This window comes from Oncorhynchus keta, chromosome 10 (genome assembly GCF_023373465.1).
Source record: "Oncorhynchus keta strain PuntledgeMale-10-30-2019 chromosome 10, Oket_V2, whole genome shotgun sequence".
In the NCBI taxonomy this organism is placed as follows: Eukaryota; Metazoa; Chordata; class Actinopteri; order Salmoniformes; family Salmonidae; genus Oncorhynchus; species Oncorhynchus keta.
Genome location: NC_068430.1, coordinates 12190295 through 12215272, shown reverse-complemented (window position 1 = coordinate 12215272; position 24978 = coordinate 12190295). Strand labels below are relative to the sequence as shown.

The 24978-nt window shown below is 42.6% G+C and overlaps 2 protein-coding genes and 1 long non-coding RNA gene across 4 annotated transcripts; 2 read left to right on the top strand and 1 right to left on the bottom strand.

Moving 5' to 3' along the window:
• Window positions 1-213: 213 nt before the first annotated feature.
• Window positions 214-17072, top strand: LOC118388215 (DCC-interacting protein 13-alpha-like). 2 transcript variants are annotated; one of them, XM_035777042.2, is made up of 22 exons: window positions 214-396; window positions 1667-1765; window positions 5651-5710; window positions 6103-6174; window positions 6730-6817; window positions 7087-7128; window positions 7236-7294; window positions 7424-7570; window positions 7707-7789; window positions 7956-8114; window positions 8423-8611; window positions 12683-12725; window positions 12849-12905; window positions 13118-13209; window positions 13516-13701; window positions 14039-14088; window positions 14215-14389; window positions 14512-14548; window positions 14775-14921; window positions 15230-15280; window positions 15378-15467; window positions 15671-17072. In XM_035777042.2, exons 1-22 carry the CDS (start codon window positions 343-345, stop codon window positions 15824-15826), a joined length of 2136 nt encoding a protein of 711 aa, XP_035632935.1. In that variant the 5' UTR covers window positions 214-342; the 3' UTR covers window positions 15827-17072. The 2 variants fall into 2 exon arrangements, with proteins under 2 accessions (XP_035632935.1, XP_035632934.1); XM_035777041.2 differs by having other exon boundaries at window positions 14036-14088.
• Window positions 17073-17579: 507 nt separating this feature from the next.
• Window positions 17580-20272, top strand: LOC118388216 (homeobox protein ANF-1-like). The gene is made up of 4 exons (XM_035777043.2): window positions 17580-18358; window positions 18458-18639; window positions 19575-19676; window positions 20003-20272. The coding sequence occupies exons 1-4, from the start codon at window positions 18220-18222 to the stop codon at window positions 20108-20110; spliced, it is 531 nt and encodes a 176-aa protein (XP_035632936.1). The 5' UTR covers window positions 17580-18219; the 3' UTR covers window positions 20111-20272.
• On the bottom strand, window positions 19510-22158 carry LOC118388217 (uncharacterized). Its single transcript, XR_004826525.2, has 3 exons — window positions 20279-22158; window positions 19956-20086; window positions 19510-19655 (listed from the first exon to the last, which is right to left on the bottom strand). It is a non-coding gene; the product is annotated as an uncharacterized LOC118388217 (long non-coding RNA).
• Between the last annotated feature and the right edge of the window lie 2820 nt (window positions 22159-24978).

The following is a 24978-nucleotide window of genomic DNA, read 5'->3' as shown; positions in this document are numbered from 1 at the left end:
CATCCAAAACTGTTCAGATGTTCAGCCACCCACCTTCGTAACCGCACCACCGTGGTGCCATTTTTGGCTCTGAAAGCAGACTAGTAATCGTTTATGGACAACGGTTAAATTGAGCCCAAATGTATTTCATTGCATAGCACAAAGGAACCAATGAAATCTGTCGAGAAAAACTTTATCCAATCATAATCGTTCTAAAGGCGGGATATCCGCATGTAGGATGATATGTGTGTGGAGGTTGATCTAAAGGGAAAACATTCAGTGGGAGTGATAGGCTAGTTATTTCATTTCTTATTGACCGATTACAGTTCATATTCGTACGAATTGAAATAGCTAGCTATAGCCATGCCTGGAATAGATAAATTACCGATCGAGGAGACATTCGAGGACAGTCCGCAGGTAATCTCAAACTATGCTCTGTAGCTCCCTGTTGTCTTTGTGGTGTGCAAGAGCGCAGCGAATGCTAGCCAGCCATGTTAGCTCGCTCGAGCAAGCGTCAAATAAAGAGCTGTCAGAAGGTGATAGGTGGCCTCTTCAAAGCGAATATGTCTGGTCCCCAGGCAAACGAGCGAAACTGCTTCATGATATTTGGCCAGCTGTCAATGGTAATAGCTATTTTTGCATTATCGGCCTTTGCACCACCTGATAAAAGTAACTAGATAATGGGTTTCTATTGAGACAATGCCATGGCACACATCACACCCTTGTTGTTGATGATATTGAACACACAAATTAGTCGGTCAAGCTACGTGACCGTCCTGGCTCCAGCTGGCTAGCTGGGTGCACCACTTCCTCCCTATCGTAGAGTTGAGTAAACACCGCTACTTCCCCAGAATCTAGAGAAGAGGTTATTGGCTAGCTGCAAACCACTGGATTTTGATGGATTGGCTGTCTGACCATAGCTAGGCCTTTTATAATTGGTATTTGGCTTGTCTATGAGAGCTGCACTTGTACAGTGAACGTTAAATGTTCTTTAGACCTAGTTTTGTATTTGTTGGCATTAATGAAACCCTCTTTCAGCTACGGTATATAGCCTAGATACAGTAACCAACAAAACTGCTTGCATGTCCAGTAGTCATAACAATCATTACTGTCTGTTGCAGAACAGGCTTGTGCAGCAGTGTCAGGGGACTGAGGCAATAGAAAATACCATTTAATTACATTCCAATCCATTCTAGTCATTCTATTTCTATGGCTGGGGCTCTCTCCCCTGACAGAATGCAGCAACATATACCAGTGAGACCAGTTCCAGAGTGTTGATTGCACCCACAGCTTGCACCCACAGACATGACGTGTCCCTGACCTAGTCTGGGGCATGACATGTAGCTGTACAGTATGGCAGTGGTGGCGCCCAGCTACCCCGCCTCCTGGATAGCTACTGGGCATGCATTCTTCATTATCCTGTCCTATGCAACCTACACAGTACACACCTGATTCAGCTAAACATAATCTTGATGAAGGGTCGCTCTCCAGGAGGCCACCTCTGATGTGTGGGATAAACACAATAGTCAGATGGATTGGCTAAAGCCACAGATCTGGGACCAGATTAGCCTTGCACAACGGTGACATAAGTGTGCCATCTAAGCTTCCTCTTTCAGGTAGGCCTAACCTGACTTTTTCCTTAGATGAGTGGTTCCTTCATCTACTGTCTTTCTCTCCCTGTTGCCAGACGCGCTCCCTGCTCGGTGTGTTCGAGGAGGATGCGGCTGCAATATCCAACTACTCCCAGAAGCTCTTCCAGGCCATGAACAGAATCTACGATGCACAAGTGAGCAATGAGCCCTGGGATAAGTTCATGCCAGTTAGTGTGCAGGCTTTTTTTTTTTTTTAACAAGCAAGCACACTCATACAAACAGGGCTGTAACCAAGGTTTTGGTGCGGTCCTGACATTTTTAAAAGTTGAAGCTCATTTGCTGCATTTCTACCAAAATGTTTTTTTAAATGCTATTTGGGGAACAGCAAAAACAAGAAAATGTCCCCCAGTCATTATCACCTTCGCTGCTGTAGTTTCATTCACCTCAGTCCATCTAGAAACACAGAGCCTATTAGCTGTACAATTGTAACGTCATACCCCAGAAAGGGGGGAAATATGAGAAAGGATTCACACTGACGCGTAGCATTGGAAACGAAGACAAAAACGTATGACCTTTTCAGAACTGTGTTGTTTGCATGTTGTATTTTGATGTCGGCCTTTAGGGAACATAAGCCACGTGGAGATATTCATATTGAAACGTATGTTCCCCCCTAATTTGTTTGATAAGATTAGTACAGATTTTCTCAGGGGACCCCACATGGGGCTCTGTTCCTCTGCTCCCTCCCTTCTGCATGCATTGCAGTCTGCTTCACTACTGGGCCCTGCATCACTGTCTGTCTCGGTAGCCTATTCTCTGTAGAGCAATGTTATTATGAGAACTTAGTAGCTTATTTTTTTGCTCCTGCTGAGAGAGGCTCTGTTTAACATTCGCTTTGGCTTCTTCATTCTTCTAGCTGGCTAAGGAATACTAGCCAGAGCCCTTCAACATTATTGCAATATGTCTCTGCTGGCAGCTAGCCACCTGACTCACTGACATATTTATAAGCGACTATTTACCAGTTGTGCACTCATTCTCTGAGAGTTGGTTTTTGGTTGTTTTGGGGATGTCTGTAAACAGTATTAATCGCAGGATGGTTTTAAAACTGCCTTTTGTCCAGTATCTCGCAAGCATACTATCAGCAGCGTCTCAAGTTGCCTAATTGAGCCGAATGTGAGGCGGGGAGTTCATATCACGTCTCAGGCCCCTGGCCTGTGCTGCGAAAGGGTAGTTAATGTGCTGCCAAAAAGGCAAATCCGGGAGTCAAATCCAGGAGTCGTTGGCGAACATAATGAATAAACCCCTGTTCATGATTCTACTCGTTGGCAAAGAGGCAGGCACAATTGGAACACAGTCAGATCAATAATATAAACTTTCTTAGCCTTTGAACAATGCTGGGAGCAATATGAAGATGTAGACCCATAATTGATTTTCTTTATTGTCTGTACAAAATACTGTGCATTCAGAAAGTATTCATGTCCTTTGACTTATTCCAAATTTTATTGTGTTACAGCCTGAATTCAAAATTGATTTTTTTTTAAACTATTTTTTCTTACCCATCTACGTAAAAGATCCCATAATGACAAAGGGAAAACATGTTTTTAGAAATGTTTGCAAATGTATTGAAAATGAAATACATATCTAATTTACATACGTTTTCACACCCTGAGCGTACATGTTAGAATCACCTTTGGCAGCAATTACAACTTCGATTCTGTCTGAGTCTTCCAGCTCTGTCATACTGGTTGTTGATCATTGTTTGACAGCCATTTTCAGGTCTTGCCTTAGGTTTTCAAGTAGATTTAAGTCAAAACTGTAACTAGGCCAATCAGGATCATTCAATGTCGTTTTGGTAAGTAACTCCGGTGTCTATTTGGCCTTGTGTTTTAGGTTATTGTCCTGCTTAAAGAGGAATTTGTCTCCCTGTGTCTGTTGGAAAGCAGACTGAACCAGGTTTTCCTGAAGGATTTTGCCTGTGCTTAGCTCTATTCAGTTTATTTTCATAAAAAAAACTCCCTAGTCCTTGGCAAAGACGAGCATACCCATGACATACAGAGTGGTATTCGGGGATGTGTTGTGTTGGATTTGCCCCAAACATAGCACTTTGTAGGACAGTTAATTTCTTTGCAACATTTTTTTGCGGTGTTACTTTAGTGCCTTATTGCAAACAGGATGCATGTTTTGAAATATTTGTATTCTGACCGGCTTCCTTCTTTTCACTCTGTCATTTAGGTTAGTATTGTGGAGTAACTACAGTGTTGTTGATCCATCCTCAGTTGATCCATCCTCAGTTTTCACCTATCACAGCAAATGAACTCTAAATGTTTAATGTCGCCATTGGCCTCATGGTGAAATCTTTGTAGTGACTGTGTGTATTGATACGCCATCCAAAGTGTAATTCAAAACCTGGACTTTGTGGTACTATATATATATATATATATATATATATATATATATATATATATATATATATATATATATATATATATATATATATATATATATATATATATATATATATATATATATATATATATATATATATATATATATATATATATATATATATATATATATATATATATATATATATATATATATTGATTCTGTGTTTGACAGGCTATAACTCAACAAAATGTGGAGAAAGACAAGGGGTGTGAATACTTTCTGAAGGCACTGTATGTATATATACATACATACATACATACATACATACATACATACATACATACATACATACATACATACATACATACATACATACATACATACATACATACATACATAGATAGACAGGATTGTGTCGAGGCACAGGTCTGGGGAAGGGTACAAAAAAATTCTGCAGCATTGATCCCCAAGAATGCAGGGGTCTTCATCATTCTTAAATGAAAGAAGTTTGGAACCACCAAGACTCTTCCTAGAGCTGGCCGCTCAGCCAAACTGAGCAATCGTGGGAGAAGGGCTTTGGTCAGGGTGGTGACCAAGAACCCGATGGTCACTCTAACAGAGCTCCAGAGTTCGTCTGTGGAGATGGGAGAACGCTCCAGAAGGACAACCATCTCTGCAGCACTCCACCAATCAGGCCTTTATGGTGGAGTGGCCAGACGGAAGCCACTCCTAAGTAAAAGGCCCATGACAGTTTGCCTTAAAAAACCTAAAGGACTCTCAGACCATGAGAGTCAAGATTATCTGGTCTGATGAAACCAAAATTGAACTCTTTGGCCTGAGTACCTAGCGTCATGTCTGGAGGAAACCTGGCACCATCTGTACGGTGAAGTATGGTGGTGGCAGCATCATGCTGTGGGCATTGTTTTCAGCGGCTGGGAGACTAGTTAGGATCGAGGGAAAGTTGAACGGAGCAAAGTACAGAGAGATCCTTGATGAAATCCTGCTCCGAGCGCTCAGGACCTCAGACTGGTGCAAAGGTTCACCTTCCAACAGGTCGACGACCCTAAGCACACAGCCAAGACAATGCAGGAGTGGCTTCGGGACAAGTCTCTGAATGTCTTTGAGTGGCCCTGCCAGGGACCAGACTTGAACCCGATCTAACTTCTCTGGCGAGACATGAAAATAGCTGTGCAGCGACGCTCTCCATCCAACCTGCCAGAGCTGGAGAGGATCTGCAGAGAAGAATGGGAGAAACTCCCCAAATACAGTTGTACCAAGCTGGTAGCGTCATACCCAAGAAGACTCGAGGCTGTAATCGCTGCCAAAGGTGCTTCAACAAAGTACTGAGTAAATGGTCTGAATACTTATGTAAATGTGGTATTTCAGTTATTTTTAATACATTTGGGGGGAGAACTGTTTGCTTTGTTGTTATGGGATATTGTGTGTAGATTGATGAGGATAAATAATTTAATTTTAGAACAAGACTGTAACGTAACAAAATGTGGAAAAAGTCAAGGGATCTGAAATACTTTCCGAATGGACTGTAATTTGTACTACTCAAAAAAAATGACAAATGAGAGACATTTTCCAGACCTCCTCATATGCAGTTAAGGCCAAGCAGACAAACACACACTAATAAGTAGTTGCTCCTATAGTCGGTTAGGTAAAACTACATTGGCTTTTCTCCTTTTCAGAACGAGTTGAGTGCTGCCACCCATCTCACCTCCAAACTTCTGAAGGAGTATGAGAAACAGGTATGTTCTCACAATGTCAACATGTTGTATGCATGATAGAGGTGTCGGTGGTGATGGATTTCCCTTTGAGCTGTCTGTTGTTTTCTATGGCACGTTAATGCACTACTAGGACCAGGTGAAACATAAAAACACCTAGTCAATTATGGTATTATCATTAGGGCCCAGAGTTTTGTTTTATAACGTGACCTGACCAGGCAAGAAACTAGGGCCTAGTCAATTTTCTTCCAGTCAGGAAATGCTTGCATTTCTTTTTCTCATGCATCTTCTAAGAAACCCGTTTGTTTAAAACATTAGTTGAATGCTCTGATTGTAGGTCCCTCTGGATAAGAGCGTCTGTCAAACGACTAAAATATAAATGGAAAATGCATTAGGACTTTGGCCTGTCTTTGCAGCGCTTCCCTCTTTGCAGCGACGATGAGGTCATGAGCTCCACCCTGCAGCATTTTGCCAAAGTCATAGACGAGGTGAGAACTGCTGCTCTGCCCTCATCCTCCTCCTCACTGTGGCACGCTGCTGCTCACATAGGATTACATTGTCTTAACCTTTACCTTCTTTAATTACACTAATAAACACTCTCTCACACTGCACTTTAACTTCTTCCTTCCTTCCTTCTGTCCATCTTAACCTCTTCCATCTCTCTGTCTTAACCTTGGGGCGGCAGGGTAGCCTAGTGGTTAGAGCGTTGGACTAGTAACCGGAAGGTTGCAAGTTCAAATCCCCGAGCTGACAAGGTACAAATCTGTCATTCTGCCCCTGAACAGGCAGTTAACCCACTAAAATAAGAATTTGTTCTTAACTGACTTGCCTAGTTGAATAAAGGTTTAAAAAAATTGTTTTAAACTCTCCGATCCTTCACTCATACATACTCTTTCAATCTTAATTTAAACCCCTCCCTTCCTTCATTCTGTATTTACCTCTCTCGTCCTTCTTGCTAGGCTCCCCCACCTCTCCTCTGTGATGAGAGAGACATTTCCCTGAGGAGATTCCATAATGTAACTGGCCTTTCTTCACTCCCACAGTTGAGTTCCTGTCATGCAGTCCTCTCCACTCAGCTGGCTGACGCCATGATGTTCCCTATCACCCAGTTTAAGGAGAGGGACTTAAGAGGTAGGACTCTAAATTCCATACCCTTTTTTGTACTGTTTTTATAGAGATAAATACAGTTATGAGAGCTGGAGACCGATCACAGGGACGTCAAGGGCATAGAATGACATATAAAATCCTATTAAATAAATCTAAGTTAATAGGAGTCTGAAGGTGGCTATGCTGCACTATCGCTAGCCTAGACCAACGTCTGCCACTTTGTAAAGTTGACTAGTGGCAGAATGTGAACAGATAGTTGAAATGGATGTTAACCATCTTTCTCTCCCCTACAGAGATACTGACTCTGAAGGAAGTGTTCCAGATTGCCAGTGATGGTGAGTGCGAACTACTCAGTAAAACAAATTATTGTTGTGACATGGTATGATTTCATGAGCCCATGTTGTAATTGTAATAACCACTCATGACATGTTTCTGTCTACAGATCATGACATGGCCATCAACCGATACAGCCGTCTCTCTAAAAGGAGGGACAACGAGAAGGTACAGGGTTTGTTTTTGGGAACATAATATTATTTTTGGAGAAGTTCATTATTATAAGATTACCTTGTTGTAACAATGACTGTCTCACCAAGTTAAACCTGACATTTTGTGTGCGTGTCTTCTCTCCAGGTGAAGGGCGAGGTGATGGAGGATGTGTATACCTCCAGGAAGAAGCAGCACCAGACCATGATGCACTACTTCACAGCCCTCAACACTCTGCAGTACAAGAAGAAGATTGCCATTCTGGAGCCGCTGCTGGGGTATATGCAGGCACAGGTACTGTACAACAACCTTACTTCCTCCTCCCTTCCGTCTCTCTTTCTTACACCTTCTTTCTCTCCTCTCTCTTTCTCTGTCTCTTTATCTCTCTGTCTCCAGTATATGTTCTGATCAGCATGTCTATATCTCTCAGATCAGCTTTTTCAAGCTGGGATCAGAGAACCTCACCCAGCAGTGGGAAGATTTCCTCACCAACATAGGAACCAGCGTTCAGAAGTAAGCTTCAACCTGAATCTCCTAGACCCTAGGAATTTGTAGAGATCTGAGAAGATTGGATAGTTGTAAGCAATGGTGGTAGCTCCATATTGCTGTTAGGCCAAATGGAATTATTGCCATATTGCATGCAGTGTGTTTAAGGCTGGGCGTGTGTGGTTGTGTCCAGTGTCCGCAGGGAGATGGATGGTGAGGTAGATGTAATGCAACAGACCATCCAGGACTTGGAGCAGGCCAGTGACCTCCTCTACATGCCAGACCCCGACCCTAGCCAGGTTCCTGTCAACCGCAACCTCACACGCAAGGCCGGCTACCTCTACAGACGAAAGTAAGACAGCACTGTCCCACACCAGACACACACACAAGCCTGGCAATGGCTACCTCAACAAATGTATACATTCAAATCAATCCACTCAAGTTAGTCCATATCAAGCTACGATAGGACAGCAGTTTTGTCTCTTGGCCACAGCTTATTGAAGATGTTCATAACGCTTGCTTGATTTAAAAAAAAATATATATATATATTGGTCCTATTAATTTGTAGTGTAAAACGTTGATGTTAGTTTGGGCCCAAAAGGCACGTTTTAACGTTTTAACCATGCTTTTCCTTTTTCTCTTCTGAATGTGTCCGCCTAGTAAAACGGGCCTAGTGTCTTCCTCCTGGGAGCGGCAGTACTTCTTCACCCAGGGAGGGAACCTGATGGGCCAGGCACGAGGGCATGTAGCTGGGGGTCTGGTCATGGACATCGATAATTGCTCTGTCATGGCCGTGGACTGTGAAGACCGACGCTTCTGCTTCCAGATCACATCCTTTGATGGCAAGAAGTAAATGGCTACATATTTAAAGCTTTATAAACCAGTAATACCAGCTTATGAAGAAGAACGGCGCCGGCGGGGATGGCTGCCGTTTTTGTTCCTAACCAATTGTGCTATTTTGTGTTTTTCTGAATTTGTACCTTATTTTGTACGTAATGTTTCTGCCTCTTATGACCGAAAATAGCTTCTGGATATCAGAACAGCGATTTACTCACCTCAAACTGGATAAAGATTTTTTTCTTTAATAAATCTGACGCATAGGATATAATGTTGCTCCCGGACAGGCCAAACCCCCGTCATTCGCATGAGGAAAAGAAGGAAATACAGCGGGTACAGATCAGGGGAGAATAAACTGGATGACCTCCGTTCGTACAGATCAGGGGAGAATAAACTGGATGACCTCCGTTGGTACAGATCAGGGGAGAATAAACTGGATGACCTCCGTTGGTACAGATCAGGGGAGAATAAACTGGATGACCTCCGTTCGTACAGATCACGGGAGAATAAACTGGATGACCTCCGTTCGTACAGATCACGGGAGAATAAACTGGATGACCTCCGTTCGAGACTATCCTACCAATGGGACATTAACTGTAATATCTTATGTTTCACAAGGTGTGGCTGAATGATGACACAGATAATATACAGTTGGCTGGGTTTTCCGTGCATCAGCAGGACAGAACAGCTACGTCCGGTAAGACGAGGAGTGGGGGTGTCTGTCTATTTGTCAATAACAGTTGGTGCGCGATGTCTAATATTGAGGTAGTCTCAAAGTATTGCTCGCCTAAGGTAGAGTACCTCATGATAAGCTATAGACTACACTGTCTACCAAGAGACTTCATCTATATTTTTCACAGCCATCTATATACCACCACAAACCGATGCTGGTAATAAGACAGCACTCAACAAGCTGTATAAGGCCATAAGCAAACAAGAAAATGCTCGTCCAGAAGCGGCGCTCCTAATGGCCGAGGACTTTAATGCAGGCAAACTTAAATCCATTTTTACCTCATTTATACCAGCATGTCACACGTGCAACCAGAGGGGAAAAACTATAGACCACCTTTACTCCACACACAGAAACATGTACAAAGCTCTCCCTCACCCTCCATTTGGCAAATCTGACCATAATTTATATCCTGATTCCTGCTAACAAGCAAACACTAAAGCAGGAAGTACCAGTGACTCGCTCAATACGGAAGTGGTCAGATGATGCGGATGCTACACCCAAGGACTGTTTTGCAGGAATATCTTCTGGGATTCATCCAATGGCTTTGAGGAGTATATTATTCAACTTATTGCTGCAGTAGTAACTAAGATAGGGAGAAGTCTGTCTATAATAAATAAAGCGCTGCCTTCTTAAAAACACTATCAACAAGGCAGGTCTTACAGGCCCTAGTTTTGTTGCACCTTGACTAGTGTTCAGCCATGTAGTCAGGTGCCACAGAAAAGGACATAGGAAAATTGCAATTGGATCAGAACAGGGCAGCACGGCTGGCCCTTGGATGTACACAGAGAACTAATATTAATAATATGCATGTCAGTCTCTCCTGGCTGAAAGTGGAGGAGAGATTGACTTCATCACTACTTTTATTTATAAAAAACATGTTGAATGCACCGAGCTGTCTGTCTAAACTACTGGCACACAGCTTGGACACCCATGCATACCCCACAAGACATGCCACCAGAGATCTCTTCACAGTCCCTAAGTCCAGAACAGACTATGGAGGCACACAGTACTACATAGAGCCATGACTACATGGAACTCTATTCCACATCAAGTAACTGACGCAAGCAGTAAAATTAGATTTAAAAAACACCTTATGGAACAGCGGGGACTGTGAAGCAGCACAAACATTGGCACAGACATATGCACAATAACATACACACTATACATACACATGGATTTAGTACTGTAGATATGTGGTAGTGGTGGAGTAGGGGCCTGAGGGCACACAGTTTGTTGTGAATGCATTGTAATGTTTTAAAATTGTATAAACTGCCTTAATTTTGCTGGACCCCAGGAAGAGTAGCTGCTGCTTTGGCAGAAGCTAATGGGGATTCATAATAAATAGAAATAATAATTGATTAAGTGCATTGACGACGTCGTTCCCACAGTGACTGTACGTACATATCCCAACCAGAAGCCATGGATTACAGGCAACATCCGCACAGGCTAGAGCTGACACTTTCAAGGAGCGGGAGACTAATCCGGACACTTCTAAGAAATCTTGCTATGCCCTCAGACGAACCATCAAACAGGCCAGCGTCAGTACAGGACTAAGATTGAATCATACTACACCGGCTCTGATGCTCGTCGAATGTGACTGGGCTTGCAAACTATTACGGACTACAAATGGAAACACAGCCGCGAGCTGCCCAGTGACACGAGCCTACCAGACGGGCTCAATGCCGATGTGAGCAATACCTTTTAAACAGGTCAACATTCACAAGGCCGCGATTAGCAGGACGTGTACTCAGAGCATGCGCAGACCAACTGGCATGTGTCTTCACTGACATTTTCAACCTCTCTCTGTCTGAGTCTGTAATACCTACATGTTTCAAGCAGACCACTATAGTCCCTGTGCCCAAAAAAGCGAAGGTAACCTGCCTAAATGTCTACTACTCCTTTTGAAAGGCTGGTCATGGCTCACATCAACACCATAATCCCAGAAACCCTAGACTCACTCCAATTCGCATACCACCCCAATAGATCCACAGATGACGCCATCTCAATCGCACTCCACACTGCCCTTTTCCTCCTGGGAAAAAAGGAACACTTATGTGAGAATACTTTTCATTGACTACAGCTCAGCCTTTCAACACCATAGTGCCCATCACTAACCTCAGGTGTCCCTGGGACTAAACACATCCCTATGCAACTGGATCCTGGACTTCCTGACGGGCCGCCCACAGTTGGTAAGGGTAGGCAACAACACATCTGCCACGCTGGTCCTCAAAATGGGTGCGTGCTTAGTCCCCTCCTGTACTCCCTGTTCACCCACGACTGCGTGGCCAAGCACGACTCCAACACCATCATTAAGTTTGTTGACGACACAACCGTGGGAGGTCTGAACACTGACAACAATAGAGCCTATAGTGAGGAGGTCAGAGACCTGGCGGTGTGGTGCCAGGACATCAACCTCTCACTCAATGTGAGCAAGACTAAGGAGATGATCATGGACTACAGGAAAAGGAGGGCCGAACACACCCCCATTCACATCGAAAGTTTCAAGTTCCTTGGTGTCCACATCACCAACAAACTATCATGGTCCAAACACACCAAGAACGTTGTGAAGAGGGCACGACAACCCCTTTTCCTGAGACCTAATTTTTGGCATGGGTCCCCAGATCCTCAAAGTTCTACAGCTGCACCATCGAGAGCATCCTGACCGGTTGCATCACTGCCTGGTATGGCAACTGCTCGGCATCTGACCGCAAGGCACTACAGAGGGTAGTATGTACGGCCGAGTACCTCGCTGGGGCCAAGCTTCCTGCCATCCAGGACCTATATACTTGGCGGTGTCAGAGGAAGACCCAAAATATGGTCAAAGACTCCAGTCACCAAAGTCTTATACAGTTCTCTCTGCTACTGAACGGCAAGCGGTACTAGAGCACCAAGTCTAGGTCCAGAACGCCCCTTAACAGCCTCTACCTCCAAGCCATAAGTCTACTGAACAATTAATCAAATGGCCACCGAGCTATTTACATTGACCCCCCCCCATTTGTTTTGTTCACTGCTGCTACTCACTGTTTTATCTAAGCATAGTCACTTTACCCCTATCTACATGTATATATTATCTCAACTAATGTGTACCCCCGCACATTGACCCGGTATCCCCTGTATATAGCCTCACTATTGTTATTTTGTTAACTTTTTTTGTATTCCTTTAGTTTATTTAGTAAATATTTTCTTAACTGCATTGTTGGTTAAGGGCTTGTAAGTAAGCATTTAATGTTTTGGTCTACACCTGTTTGTATTCGGGGCATGTGACAAATACATTTTGAATTGATTATGAACCTTTAGAGCTTAGTAACTATTTTCACTGAAGTTACTGAGGTGCTTTGTCTTTGTTTCAGGGTGGTCATATTGCAGGCAGATAGCAGAAAGGACTGTGAAGAGGTGACACAACAGTTTTAGTCATAATGTTTTGTACATCTTATTTTTGTATTGTATAAATACAGCACAGACATGGAATTCGTGCATCTCCTAATAACGCTGTCCTGTGCTTCTCTCCTCCTTCAGTGGATTGCAACTATAAACAACATCTCAAAGAGGATATATCTGAGTGAGAACCCAGAGGTGAGTAGCCGGCAATCACTGGAAAACCCTACTCTTACATCATCATCATTCAATCTGTCATCTATAATTAGAGCTGTGAGCCCTATGGTGTGACATTCCCCCAGACAATGCTGGATGTCTGTGATGTGAGTCTCATCTCCCACCTCACTTTGTTACCGAGCTGTTGTCAAGCACATTTCCTCATTGCTGAAATGCCCTCTTTCTTTTGGCAGGAAATTGCAGCCAGAGTGAACCAATCAGCTCTTGAGGCTGTGACACCGTCTCCCTCCTTCCAGCAGAGGCATGAGAGTATGCGGCCGACCACGTGCGTTTCTGAATCATAGAGACTTCATTATTATTAGAGGCAGGAGTTTTTCCTGACCATGGAACACTCTGGGCCTTGGTAGTGTATAGCCGATAACTACTCTAGCCTATAAAGTGGTTACATAATCAAGACTAACCAAGGTAAACCCTACTGTAGTAAGTTAAATTAAGACAAACCCTGCTCTAGTTAGAGGTGTCATGATATTGCATTCTGTCCAACTCTCTAACATCCATCTCTCTCTAACCTCTCTGACCTCCATCACTCTCTGACCTCCATCTCTCTCTGACGTCCGTCTCTCCTGTATAGACAAGGGCGGTCTCGGGCAGCGCGGACCAGCAGTGTGAGCTCAGTGGGCTCTGAGACGGCCTCACCGGCCCTCTCTGTCCTCTCATTGGACGCCCTGGTGGCTCCTGACACGCCCATCCAGTTTGACATCATCTCTCCAGTCAGCGAGGAGTACGCAGGCCAGGCCAAGGCTGCGGGACAGGGCAGGTTGGTACTAACTAACCAGGGGTTCCCAAACGGTGTATAGGCGGGACGAGCCCCTGGTATATGTTCGAGCTAGGGGCGAAACTTTGGTTTTAGAAGTGGGGGGAGATTAGTTATTTATTTTAATTATACAGTTGGATAAACACTCCAAACAGCATACCCAACCGCTCGGAGGCATCCGCATGGTCCTAAAGCACCCCGTTGCCTCGTTTCATATCACATTCCAATAATAAAAATGCAATTGCAGAAAGTTGCGCCCCTGATTCAAGCTATTTTGAAGCGAAAACAGTCATATTAATTCATATTCTTGTGTTTCTTTTCTCCCCGTTTCTGAAAGAAGGACCAACCCGTTTGGTGAATCAGGAGACACTCCACCTGAGGAGAGTGAAGGTAGTGTCTCTGTCTGCCTATCTGTCTGTGTCAGGTCTGTCTTGCTGTGTGTCTGTGCGCATGCCATTGTCTGTGTGTGTGTGTCACCCCCCCTCTCTCTCTCTGTCTGTCTGTGTTTCCATCCAGACTCCATCCTGCACCAGCTGTTCATTGTGCGTTTCCTGGGTTCTATGGAGGTGAAGAATGCAGACAACTCTGACGTCATCTATGAGACCATGAGACAGATCCTAGCAGCCAGGGCCATACATAACATCTTCAGGATGACTGAGTCTCACCTGCTGGTCACCTGCGACTGCCTCAAGTGAGACATATGCTCTTTGAGTAATGTGCATGCGTTTTTGTTTTTATAAATGTGTGACATAATTAAAAGCATGCTCTTACAGTCAATAGATTTGCCTTTGTGTGATGTTTTGTGGTTTTCAGGCTCATCGATCCTCAGACACAAGTCACACGGCTGAGGGTAGGTCCTCCAACTCACACTACCTCCACTAGAACATGTTTCTGTTTGTCATTCTTTTCACTGATAGTCAAGTATATCATTTCCTCAGTAGCATTACTGGTAGGTGAAATCAATCATCACTGACACAACACCTGTCTAGAGGCTATTGACCTATCATCACTGACACACCACCTGTCTACACTCAACATTAGACATGACTTCTTGTTTTAATTCTCCCCTCCCCAAGTTCCCTCTTTCCAGTGTGGTGGTGTGTTCGTCCCACCAGGAGAACAAGCGTCTGTTTGGATTCGTCCTGCAGACTGCAGAAGGCAGGGTGGACGGACGACCTGTCACCGTCTGCTATATCTTTGAGTCCAACAATGATGGGGAGAAGGTAAGTTCTGCTCTGCTGTGTAGCCTTTGTTCTAACATGTGTTGGTAGGGCCAGTAGTTACACGATATAACTAGGGCCTGGAGTTTTTCCTGGTCAGCCACACATGCAAATGTGTTTTCATGGTTTGGAACAAGTCCTGACTCTAGGAATAAGAATATTGTGTCTGTATAGTGATGGCACTATCAGTTAAAATGGTTTATATTTTTCATGTTGTGACAAAAGGAAGACATTTGCATGTGTCTACTGTTCCCTCTGTTATTTTTTTATATTTTTTTTATCTCTGATTGCATGTTGTGTTCTCCTTTCAGATATGTGACAGTGTTGGGCTGGCCAAACAGATCGCTTGCCACTCAGAGATGGTAAGACATGTGAGACTCTGTTTTAGTGGAATTAATTTGTTAAGATGGATCTTAGCTACTCATGTGGGACCTTGACAATTTTTATTTTCTGAGTTAGGATCGCAAAGCTACAGAGAAGAAGGAGGAGCAGGACAAGGCCAAGGAGAAACAGCAGGAGGAGCTGAGTAAACAGAAACAGATTGAAAAGGTAGCGTCAGTGTCCCAGCAAATCAATACATTGCCGTACCAAAAGGATTGACAATATAGTACTTATCCTATTCTTGTTGACTTGTAGATCAATGCCTATCTTGATCAGTGTTTGGTCAATAATCATAACTGTATTGTGTTCACTCATGTTACAGTAAACTGAATTATTAATTGATGAGTCAATGAATTTGAATGAACCCACAGGACCTGGAGGAACAGAGCCGTTTAATCGCAGCCTCCAGTCGCCCCACCCCCCCTGCTCCTAGCGCTGATGGGCAGTTCCTGGTGCTGAGCAAAAGCCAATCAGAGGACAGTGATGCAGGACAGGAGGGGCGGGAGAAGGGAGAATCGGATGCCTAAGAGAATGGAAGGGAAAGGGCTTTCATCAGATACTACTTTGGACCATCAAACTACCGGAAATGGATCATCTTCAATGGAAGGAGACGACATGAGAAGACTTTGAGCAATTGTTTGTGTGATTTTTGGTCCATAGGGCAGGCACAATTGGCCCAGCGTCTTCCGGATTAGGGTTTGGCCGGGGTAGGCCGTTACTGTAAATAAGAATTTGTTCTTAATTGACTTGCCTAGTTAAATAAATGTTAAAAAGTCACCTATGTTGAGCCAATGTTCTTTTCTGAACAGACAACTGAACAAGCTTGGCGAGGTCTTACTACCAAGTACTATCCGGTGAAAATGCACAGTTAGAGCGGGAGTTGGTTCCTTGGCTCCTCAACCCTGGGCCTCGGCTTAGCCTCTATGGGCTTTTCTCTGGCTCCTACATTGTTTTACAGAGGAGTTGGACTGCAAATAAACTTTATAACATTAAACAAAGATGGATTAAGACCCCACTAAACTAACAAAAGAAGAGGAGAAATAAATGTGTGTGAATGACTGAACACTCAAAGAATCCTTCCGGATCTTTCTCATCCTCCATATGTAAATCATGTATATTATACTGGTACTTGTATTCAGAGGAAATGTAGAAGGAGATGATTTAATGCTTTTATTTTATTTTATTTTTAATAATCAGGGTGACTGAATACCATGGCATACCAGAAAACATAGAGATTATAGAGTGTATTAATTTGTTGGGGAAGGAAGACCTTACACATGTTAATACTGTAATGACATAAACAAGTATTTTATAATGTAAACCATATACATGTTGTCTTCCATTCAGCTAACACGCTTGCATGTGCTTTGGATCCCATCATTCAAGATACCTAATTGCCACGCTTTTATTCTTCTATAATGAATATTTACCCTTTCAATTAACCGTTTTGAGTGTGTTTGGTTTCAAGATGAGAATTTTGATCTCTAATCATTTAACCCCAAACACCAATAATGGTTTCTCGTTCAATGGATCAGACTACTTGCCATAGCCCAACAGACCTTGTGCCTGAGGTGTAATGTATTCCGCTCATTGGTTGGAACAAAGAACAACACTATAATACTAAGTGCTAAATCAGGGCATTGCCTCTTAAAAGGAAAAATGGGATCTATGAACTGTTTGTTTTTCCCCATTTATGTGTTAATCGATTTTATGTTTTGAAATGTTTTTTGTTTTTCTCAGATTTCTGTACAAATAAATGCACTACATACAGTATGTATGCTATGCTGTTTGTCTAAAATGTTCCTTAACCCATTGCTATGTACGTTTGTGTTGAGCTCTGACTAAGTTTATCACTTATCAACTCATAGTGAACATGATGCAGGGAAAACTATCATATCAACAAAGTGGAATTGATTTGACACATTACTGATAATGAAAGTCTACTTTTATCATTTTTTGGGGGAAATGTGTTTAAAGGAGTAGTTAGGAACTGTTAGATGTTAATAGGGGGGACTGCACTTTAATTGTTGATGCAGGGGGAAATAGGATCATGTTTACTCTATACTTCAGTGATTACTGTTGCAGTCTTAAATAGCTTTTCAACAATAAAGGTACACTAATTCAAGGCGGTCTTATTTTAGAACTCCTAGGTTGTGTGTGTGTGTGTCTCGAGACTAAAGGGTGACTGTAAAAACAAGCATATGATTTCGTACAATAGCAGACTACTTTTATAGTCTGAACAAAAGTATTGGGCGCGCCCGTGCGCATTGAGGACGTCCCGTGGGTCCGAATCCTATCCATGCCATTCAGGGAGAAAAGTAAACAAGTGTGCTATTCGTTTAAAGCTCCCGTTGTTCTGTTCGCTAAAGCGAGCACTAATCTGCTCTTAATCGGTCGAATCGAGGAAGAACAATGATTACACGCGGATTTCCAGCAACATGTCAACCTGGTGCTGTGACGGCTTTTGTTTGGCCCCAACATAATTCACTGTCCTATATGCATCACAACGGCAGGAAGAGGGAACATTCATCAGGATTAAACCTGATAGTATTGGATGATTGTTATTCGTTTATATTTCCATGGCAAACATTTACAAAATGGTTACTTGACTGGCCCCGCATAATGACAATATAGGCTAAAAGTGGGAATGGGTTTGATTTTCAACCTTGCTAGTTTTAATGAAAAGAATGGCACTGGTGTTTCGTTAAAGTGAGACAATTAGAAACGGAATCACTTGCCTAAAGAGATAATACCTTTATGCCTTGGTCTGTTTGCAACCCCCAAAATCCGAATAGGGGTCTCCAATTCATATGCTAAATTTTAAGAACCTCCGGTTTTATTTAGTGACGTATATAAATCCCAGAATCGTTAAAAATCGTAACCTGAGCGGACAGCTTCCAGAAGATAGTTGGTTGACACTATGGCTATATCTACAGTTAGTTGCCAGATCAGGCAGGTTGACGCACGGCCAGTTTTCACTATAGACAGAATTCTTGGGTCGGATTTGGACAGGCAAGAACTACGCAATGTGTCTCTGAAGCTGTATCGACCATGGACAGGTCAAATATTATTTATTTACACTGTAGCCATGATTTCGTTGTAGACTAAACCTGCTGTCATTGTCTGTTGAGTTATATTGGGTTCTGTCTGGATTTCAGAGTTGGAAACAACCAAACAGAGAAGTCACATTACAGTAAAAGGATCATCGAAGTCTTCGTCGGAGATTAAGAGAAAAGAAGAGGAACATAAACTCAACTGTGAACACTTTACAGAGTCCCACAGGAGAACATTGAATTGGTACATCGGGCGCAGGCCGCGGACGGCATTCAGTAGTGCACAGGTAAAAATACACTTTTAGGCACATTTTTCATGACACTTTGATACAAATCTATGTTCGTAGCAGGTTAGGAGAGCATTTTCGCTAAAGGCTTCCGCATGCTTCGGTTTGGCTGGCTCCTAGCATACTCCCTTAAAATACCACTGAAAAACGATAAAAAGCGCCAATAGTGCTGTTTGTCCATCTTGAGACACTGTAGCCAGTATACACTTCCTCAAAATCCTAAAAATGAATCTAGTTAATAAGATCATTCGAGAACTCTCATACATTTTTGACGGTTTTTGCCGAAGAGATCTTAGTCGCACAATTTTACATCAAACTAGTGAAAAAAATGTGCATGAAAACAAGTCGTCTATCATTGAATGACAACAAACACTTAATTGGAGAATCCCTACTGTTGACCAATGACCGACGAAAGAGCATAGACTTCGGTTCCGAACTTCGGCTTGCCTCGAGAATAAAAAGATCGACGAAGACCAAAATCCCTTCCTAATATATGCACGATCTATTCTGAACATTTTCGAATGGCAAGCATGCAGACAGACGCTTTAACCCTAACTCGTTTCCCTAACGTTAACATCAGTCTCCTAACATCCCACGTTAATTCTCCTAACCTGCTGCGTAAATTCAGCTAATACCTTCTATAAAAATCTCACTTCTGTGTGGAAGTGGTGTGAAAAGAGTGTTTCTCTAAATTTGACACAACTGTGCCCAGTGGCATATAAGTTCCATGTGTAGTGAGTGACATTCCACGAACAAAATATTGATTGATAGAGATATTATAAATCAACTTTTAAATAGCATTTCTGATTTACATCTCATTTTCACATTTGGGGGGCTGTGATAGTTACTGTTATTCACTTTGTGACAGATGTTTTTGTGAAAATAAAAATACAATTTGATTGTATGATTGATATATCTTCTTGGGCTCTGTGCAGATTGAGGTCCTGGAGAGTGTGTTCCTCATCAACTCCTACCCGGGTATTGGCATCAGAGAAGAATTGGCACAGAGACTGCAACTGGAGGAGGACAGAATACAGGTAGGCATTATAAACTAGTAACACTTAAGGTTGTTCTTATACATGTGTAGTTGCACTGTAATTGATGTTGAATAGTTATTAAGTAGCACATTACTTATTGCGTTGTAATAGAATACAGAAGTGAAATAGGGACTGTAATTTATTCATCTGAACTCAACTATGCAATTACGGAATTATAAAGTAACAACATGCTAATAAAATGTTCTTAGCAGAGTAATTACTGGATAGTCTTATACAAAAACATTGTTTTAGTTGATAAATTTAAGGTAAACTATTTACACCACAAAGGTTGTTCTAAAGAGCTCTATATGCAATGTTCTCCACAGATTTGGTTCCAGAACCGCAGGGCCAAGCTGAAACGTTCTCACAGAGAGTCACAGTTCCTCATGGTGAAAAAAGCCTTTGCAGATCTTAAGGACAAAGAAGAGGATTAATGCTAAAACAAGGACACAAAAAGATTTACAGTACTTTTATTCCAGGGATCTCTCTCGCTCTCTCTCTGGTATATGTCTAATATATTATATTGTGTAAATGTCATTTTGTCTAGGGTATGTACACATTTTAATAAACAGATCAGATCATTGACAAACAAAAAGGCCTACCTTTGCAAGTGGTTCATTTGCGTTCATGTTCTTTTCACCATCTGGCAGCAATTATTTTTCCCCAAAATATAATTATCATGGTAAGAAATATCAGGTCATTAATTTAGTTTGCAGTGGGTGTTGTGTTGCCTATGAACACCCTAAGTGTTCATCCCAAATGGCACCCTGTTCCCTATATCCCTCAAACGCAACTTTGGACCTCGAAGCCAGTTCCACTGCTTTTCCATTTTTCCCCTTCTAATCATGGACTGATTTAGCACCAGGTGGGTGCAATTAAGTATCAGGTAGAACAGAAAACCAGCAGGCTCCAGACCTCGTAGGGTCAGAGTTGAATACCCCTTCCCTATATAGTGCACTACTTTTGTTCAGGGCATGGCCCATAGGGCTCTGGTCAAAAGCAGCACACTATGGAATAGGCTGTCATTTGGGACGCAAACAGAGATAATCTCTGCTTAGCAACAATTTTATTGTTTGAGAAACGCCCCTGCAGGAACTAATTTGTCTCCTTCAGACTGAATTAGTTGAGCCTCAGCAAGGCAATTAAGTTGAGGGAAGTAGAGACAAAGGAGCAGCAGGGAGGCAGCCTGCCCTGCAGGCATCAGGAAGGAGACGGTATAAAGGTGTAGGGAAAGAGTTCTAAACGAAAGAAAGAAACTTCTATTTAAATCTGGTGCATGCTGTTTGATTTGATTGCTTCATCACTGGCCTATATGATGTTTGACCAAATTTCAGATAATTGCATTTATGCGTGGCAGATACCAGTATCTCTCAAATTAACTAAAGAAGTAGCCCATATATACAGTGCCATGAAGAAGTACCAAATTGTCATACTTGAGTAAAAGTAAAGCTATCTTAGAAAATGACTCAAGTAAAGTGAAAGTCACCCAGTAAAATCCTACTTAACATTTAACATTTAAAGTCATTTAGCAGACGCTCTTATCCAGAGCGACTTACAAATTGGTGAAAGTTGTTTAAAACAAATTGGTTTTAAATATACTTAAGTATCAAAAGGGGCGGCAGGGTAGCCTAGTGGTTAGAGCGTTGGACTAGTAACCGGTTGCGAGTTCAAATCCCGAGCTGACAAGGTACAAATCTGTCGTTCTGCCCCTGAACAGGCAGTTAACCCACTGTTCCCAGGCCATCATTGAAAATAAGAATTTGTTCTTAACTGACTTGCCTGGTTAAAATAAAGGTAAAATAAAAAAGTACATGTAATTGCTCAAATATACTTAAGTATCAAAAGTATAAATCATTTCAAATTCCTTATATTAAGCAAACCAGACAGCATTATTATTATTATTTTTTTTAAAATTTTACGGATAACCAGGGGCATACTCCAACACTCCGACATAATTTACAAACAAAGTATTTGTGTTTAGTGAGTCCACCAGATCAGATGCAGTAGGGATGACCAGGGATTTTCTCTTTAAGTGTGTGAATTAGACATTTTCCCTGTCCTGCTAAGCATTCAAAATGTAACGAGTACTTTTGGGTGTTAGGGGAAATGTATGGAGTAAAAAGTAGTCAAAAATATAAATAAAGTACAGATACCCAAAAAACAACTCACCTCCCTCTGCAACTGGATCCTGGACTTCCTGACAGGCCGCCCCCAGGTGGTAAGAGTTGGCAACAACACGTCTGCCACGCTGATCCTTAACACTGGGCCCCTCAGGGGTGTGTACTTCGTCCCCTATATAACAGGGGATGTCAGAGGAAAGCCCATAAGATTGTCAGAGACTCCAGTCACCCAAGTTATAGACTGTTTTCTCTGCTACCGCACAGCAAGCGGTACTGGAGGGCCAAGTCTAGGACCAAAAGGCTCCTCAACAGCTTCTACCTCCAAGCCATAAGACTTCTGAGCAATTCATAAAATCGCAGTGCAGAGATGCTTCTTATAGTTACAGCCATCTAATGTGAAGTGCAGAGGCCTCTTATAGTTATAGCCATCTCATGTGAAGTGCAGAGGCCTCTTATAGTTACAGCCATCTCATGTGAAGTGCAGAGAGGCCTCTTATAGTTACAGCCATCGAATGTGAAGTGCAGAGAGGCCTCTTATAGTTACAATCATCTCATGTGAAGTGCAGAGAGGCCTCTTATAGTTACAGCCATCTCATGTGAAGTGCAGAGAGGCCTCTTATAGTTACAGCCATCTCATGTGAAGTGCAGAGATGCTTCTTATAGTTACAGCCATCTCATGTGAAGTGCAGAGATGCTTCTTATAGTTACAGCCATCTCATGTGAAGTGCAGAGAGGCCTCTTATAGTTACAGCCATCTCATGTGAAGTGCAGAGAGGCCTCTTATAGTTACAGCCATCTCATGTGAAGTGCAGAGAGGCCTCTTATAGTTACAGCCATCTCATGTGAAGTGCAGAGAGGCCTCTTATAGTTACAGCCATCTCATGTGAAGTGCAGAGAGGCCTCTTATAGTTACAGCCATCTCATGTGAAGTGCAGAGAGGCCTCTTATAGTTACAGCCATCTCATGTGAAGTGCAGAGAGGCCTCTTATAGTTACAGCCATCTCATGTGAAGTGCAGAGAGGCCTCTTATAGTTACAGCCATCTCATGTGAAGTGCAGAGAGGCCTCTTATAGTTACAGCCATCTCATGTGAAGTGCAGAGAGGCCTCTTATAGTTACAGCCATCTCATGTGAAGTGCAGAGAGGCCTCTTATAGTTACAGCCATCTCATGTGAAGTGCAGAGAGGCCTCTTATAGTTACAGCCATCTCATGTGAAGTGCAGAGAGGCCTCTTATAGTTACAGCCATCTCATGTGAAGTGCAGAGAGGCCTCTTATAGTTACAGCCATCTCATGTGAAGTGCAGAGAGGCTTCTTATAGTTACAGCCATCTCATGTGAAGTGCAGAGATGCTTCTTATAGTTACAGCCATCTCATGTGAAGTGCAGAGAGGCCTCTTATAGTTACAGCCATCTCATGTGAAGTGCAGAGACATCTTATAGTTACAGCCATCTCATGTGAAGTGCAGAGAGGCTTCTTATAGTTACAGCCATCTCATGTGAAGTGCAGAGAGGCCTCTTATAGTTACAGCCATCTCATGTGAAGTGCAGAGAGGCCTCTTATAGTTACAGCCATCTCATGTGAAGTGCAGAGAGGCCTCTTATAGTTACAGCCATCTCATGTGAAGTGCAGAGAGGCCTCTTATAGTTACAGCCATCTCATGTGAAGTGCAGAGAGGCCTCTTATAGTTACAGCCATCTCATGTGAAGTGCAGAGAGGCCTCTTATAGTTACAGCCATCTCATGTGAAGTGCAGAGAGGCCTCTTATAGTTACAGCCATCTCATGTGAAGTGCAGAGAGGCCTCTTATAGTTACAGCCATCTCATGTGAAGTGCTTCTTATAGTTACAGCCATCTCATGTGAAGTGCAGAGAGGCTCTTATAGTTACAGCCATCTCATGTGAAGTGCAGAGAGGCCTCTTATAGTTACAGCCATCTCATGTGAAGTGCAGAGAGGCCTCTTATAGTTACAGCCATCTCATGTGAAGTGCAGAGAGGCTTCTTATAGTTACAGCCATCTCATGTGAAGTGCAGAGAGGCTTCTTATAGTTACAGCCATCTCATGTGAAGTGCAGAGAGGCCTCTTATAGTTACAGCCATCTCATGTGAAGTGCAGAGAGGCTTCTTATAGTTACAGCCATCTCATGTGAAGTGCAGAGACATCTTATAGTTACAGCCATCTCATGTGAAGTGCAGAGACATCTTATAGTTACAGCCATCTCATGTGAAGTGCAGAGAGGCTTCTTATAGTTACAGCCATCTCATGTGAAGTGCAGAGAGGCTTCTTATAGTTACAGCCATCTCATGTGAAGTGCAGAGAGGCCTCTTATAGTTACAGCCATCTCATGTGAAGTGCAGAGACATCTTATAGTTACAGCCATCTCATGTGAAGTGCATTACATTGACCCCCCTCCCCCTCTGTACACTGCTGCTACTCGCTGTTTGTTTGTTACGTATGCATAGTCACTTCACCCCCTTCACATGTACAGATTAGTTCAACTAGCTTGTACCCCGGCACACTGACTCGGTACGGGTGCCCCCTGTATATAGCCTTGTTATTCTTACTGTTACTTTTTATTCTTACTTTTTATTGTAGTCTACTTGGTAAATATTTTCTTCTTCTTGAACTGCACTGTTGGTAAGTAAGCATTTCATGATAAAGTCTACACTTGTTGTATTCGGCGCATGTGACAAATAAAGTTTGATTTTAATTGATTTGAAAAAGTCAAGGGGTCTGACTACATTCCAAAGGCACTGTAATAACATTAACTGGGGCGGCAGGGTAGCCTAGTGGTTAGAGCGTTGGACTAGTAACCGGAAGGTTGCAAGTTTAAATCCCCGAGCTGACAAGGTACAAATCTGTCATTCTGCCCCTGAACAGGCAGTTAACCCACTGTTCCTAGGCTGTCATTGAAAATAAGAATTTGTTCTTAACTGACTTGCCTAGTTAAATAAAGGTAAAATAAAAAATAACAATTATTGACTTGTCCTAAAGAGCAGTTTACATCCTGTCTGATGACTGTCACATCCAATGATCAATCTATCTATCCATCCATCCATCCATCCATCCATATACCCTTCCTTCCATCCATCCATACACCCATCCATGCTGTTACGTTCTCCAGTTTCTGTGTTGTGGGTTTGTATGTGTGTGTGTATTTCAGGAAATGGAATCCTGGATTCTT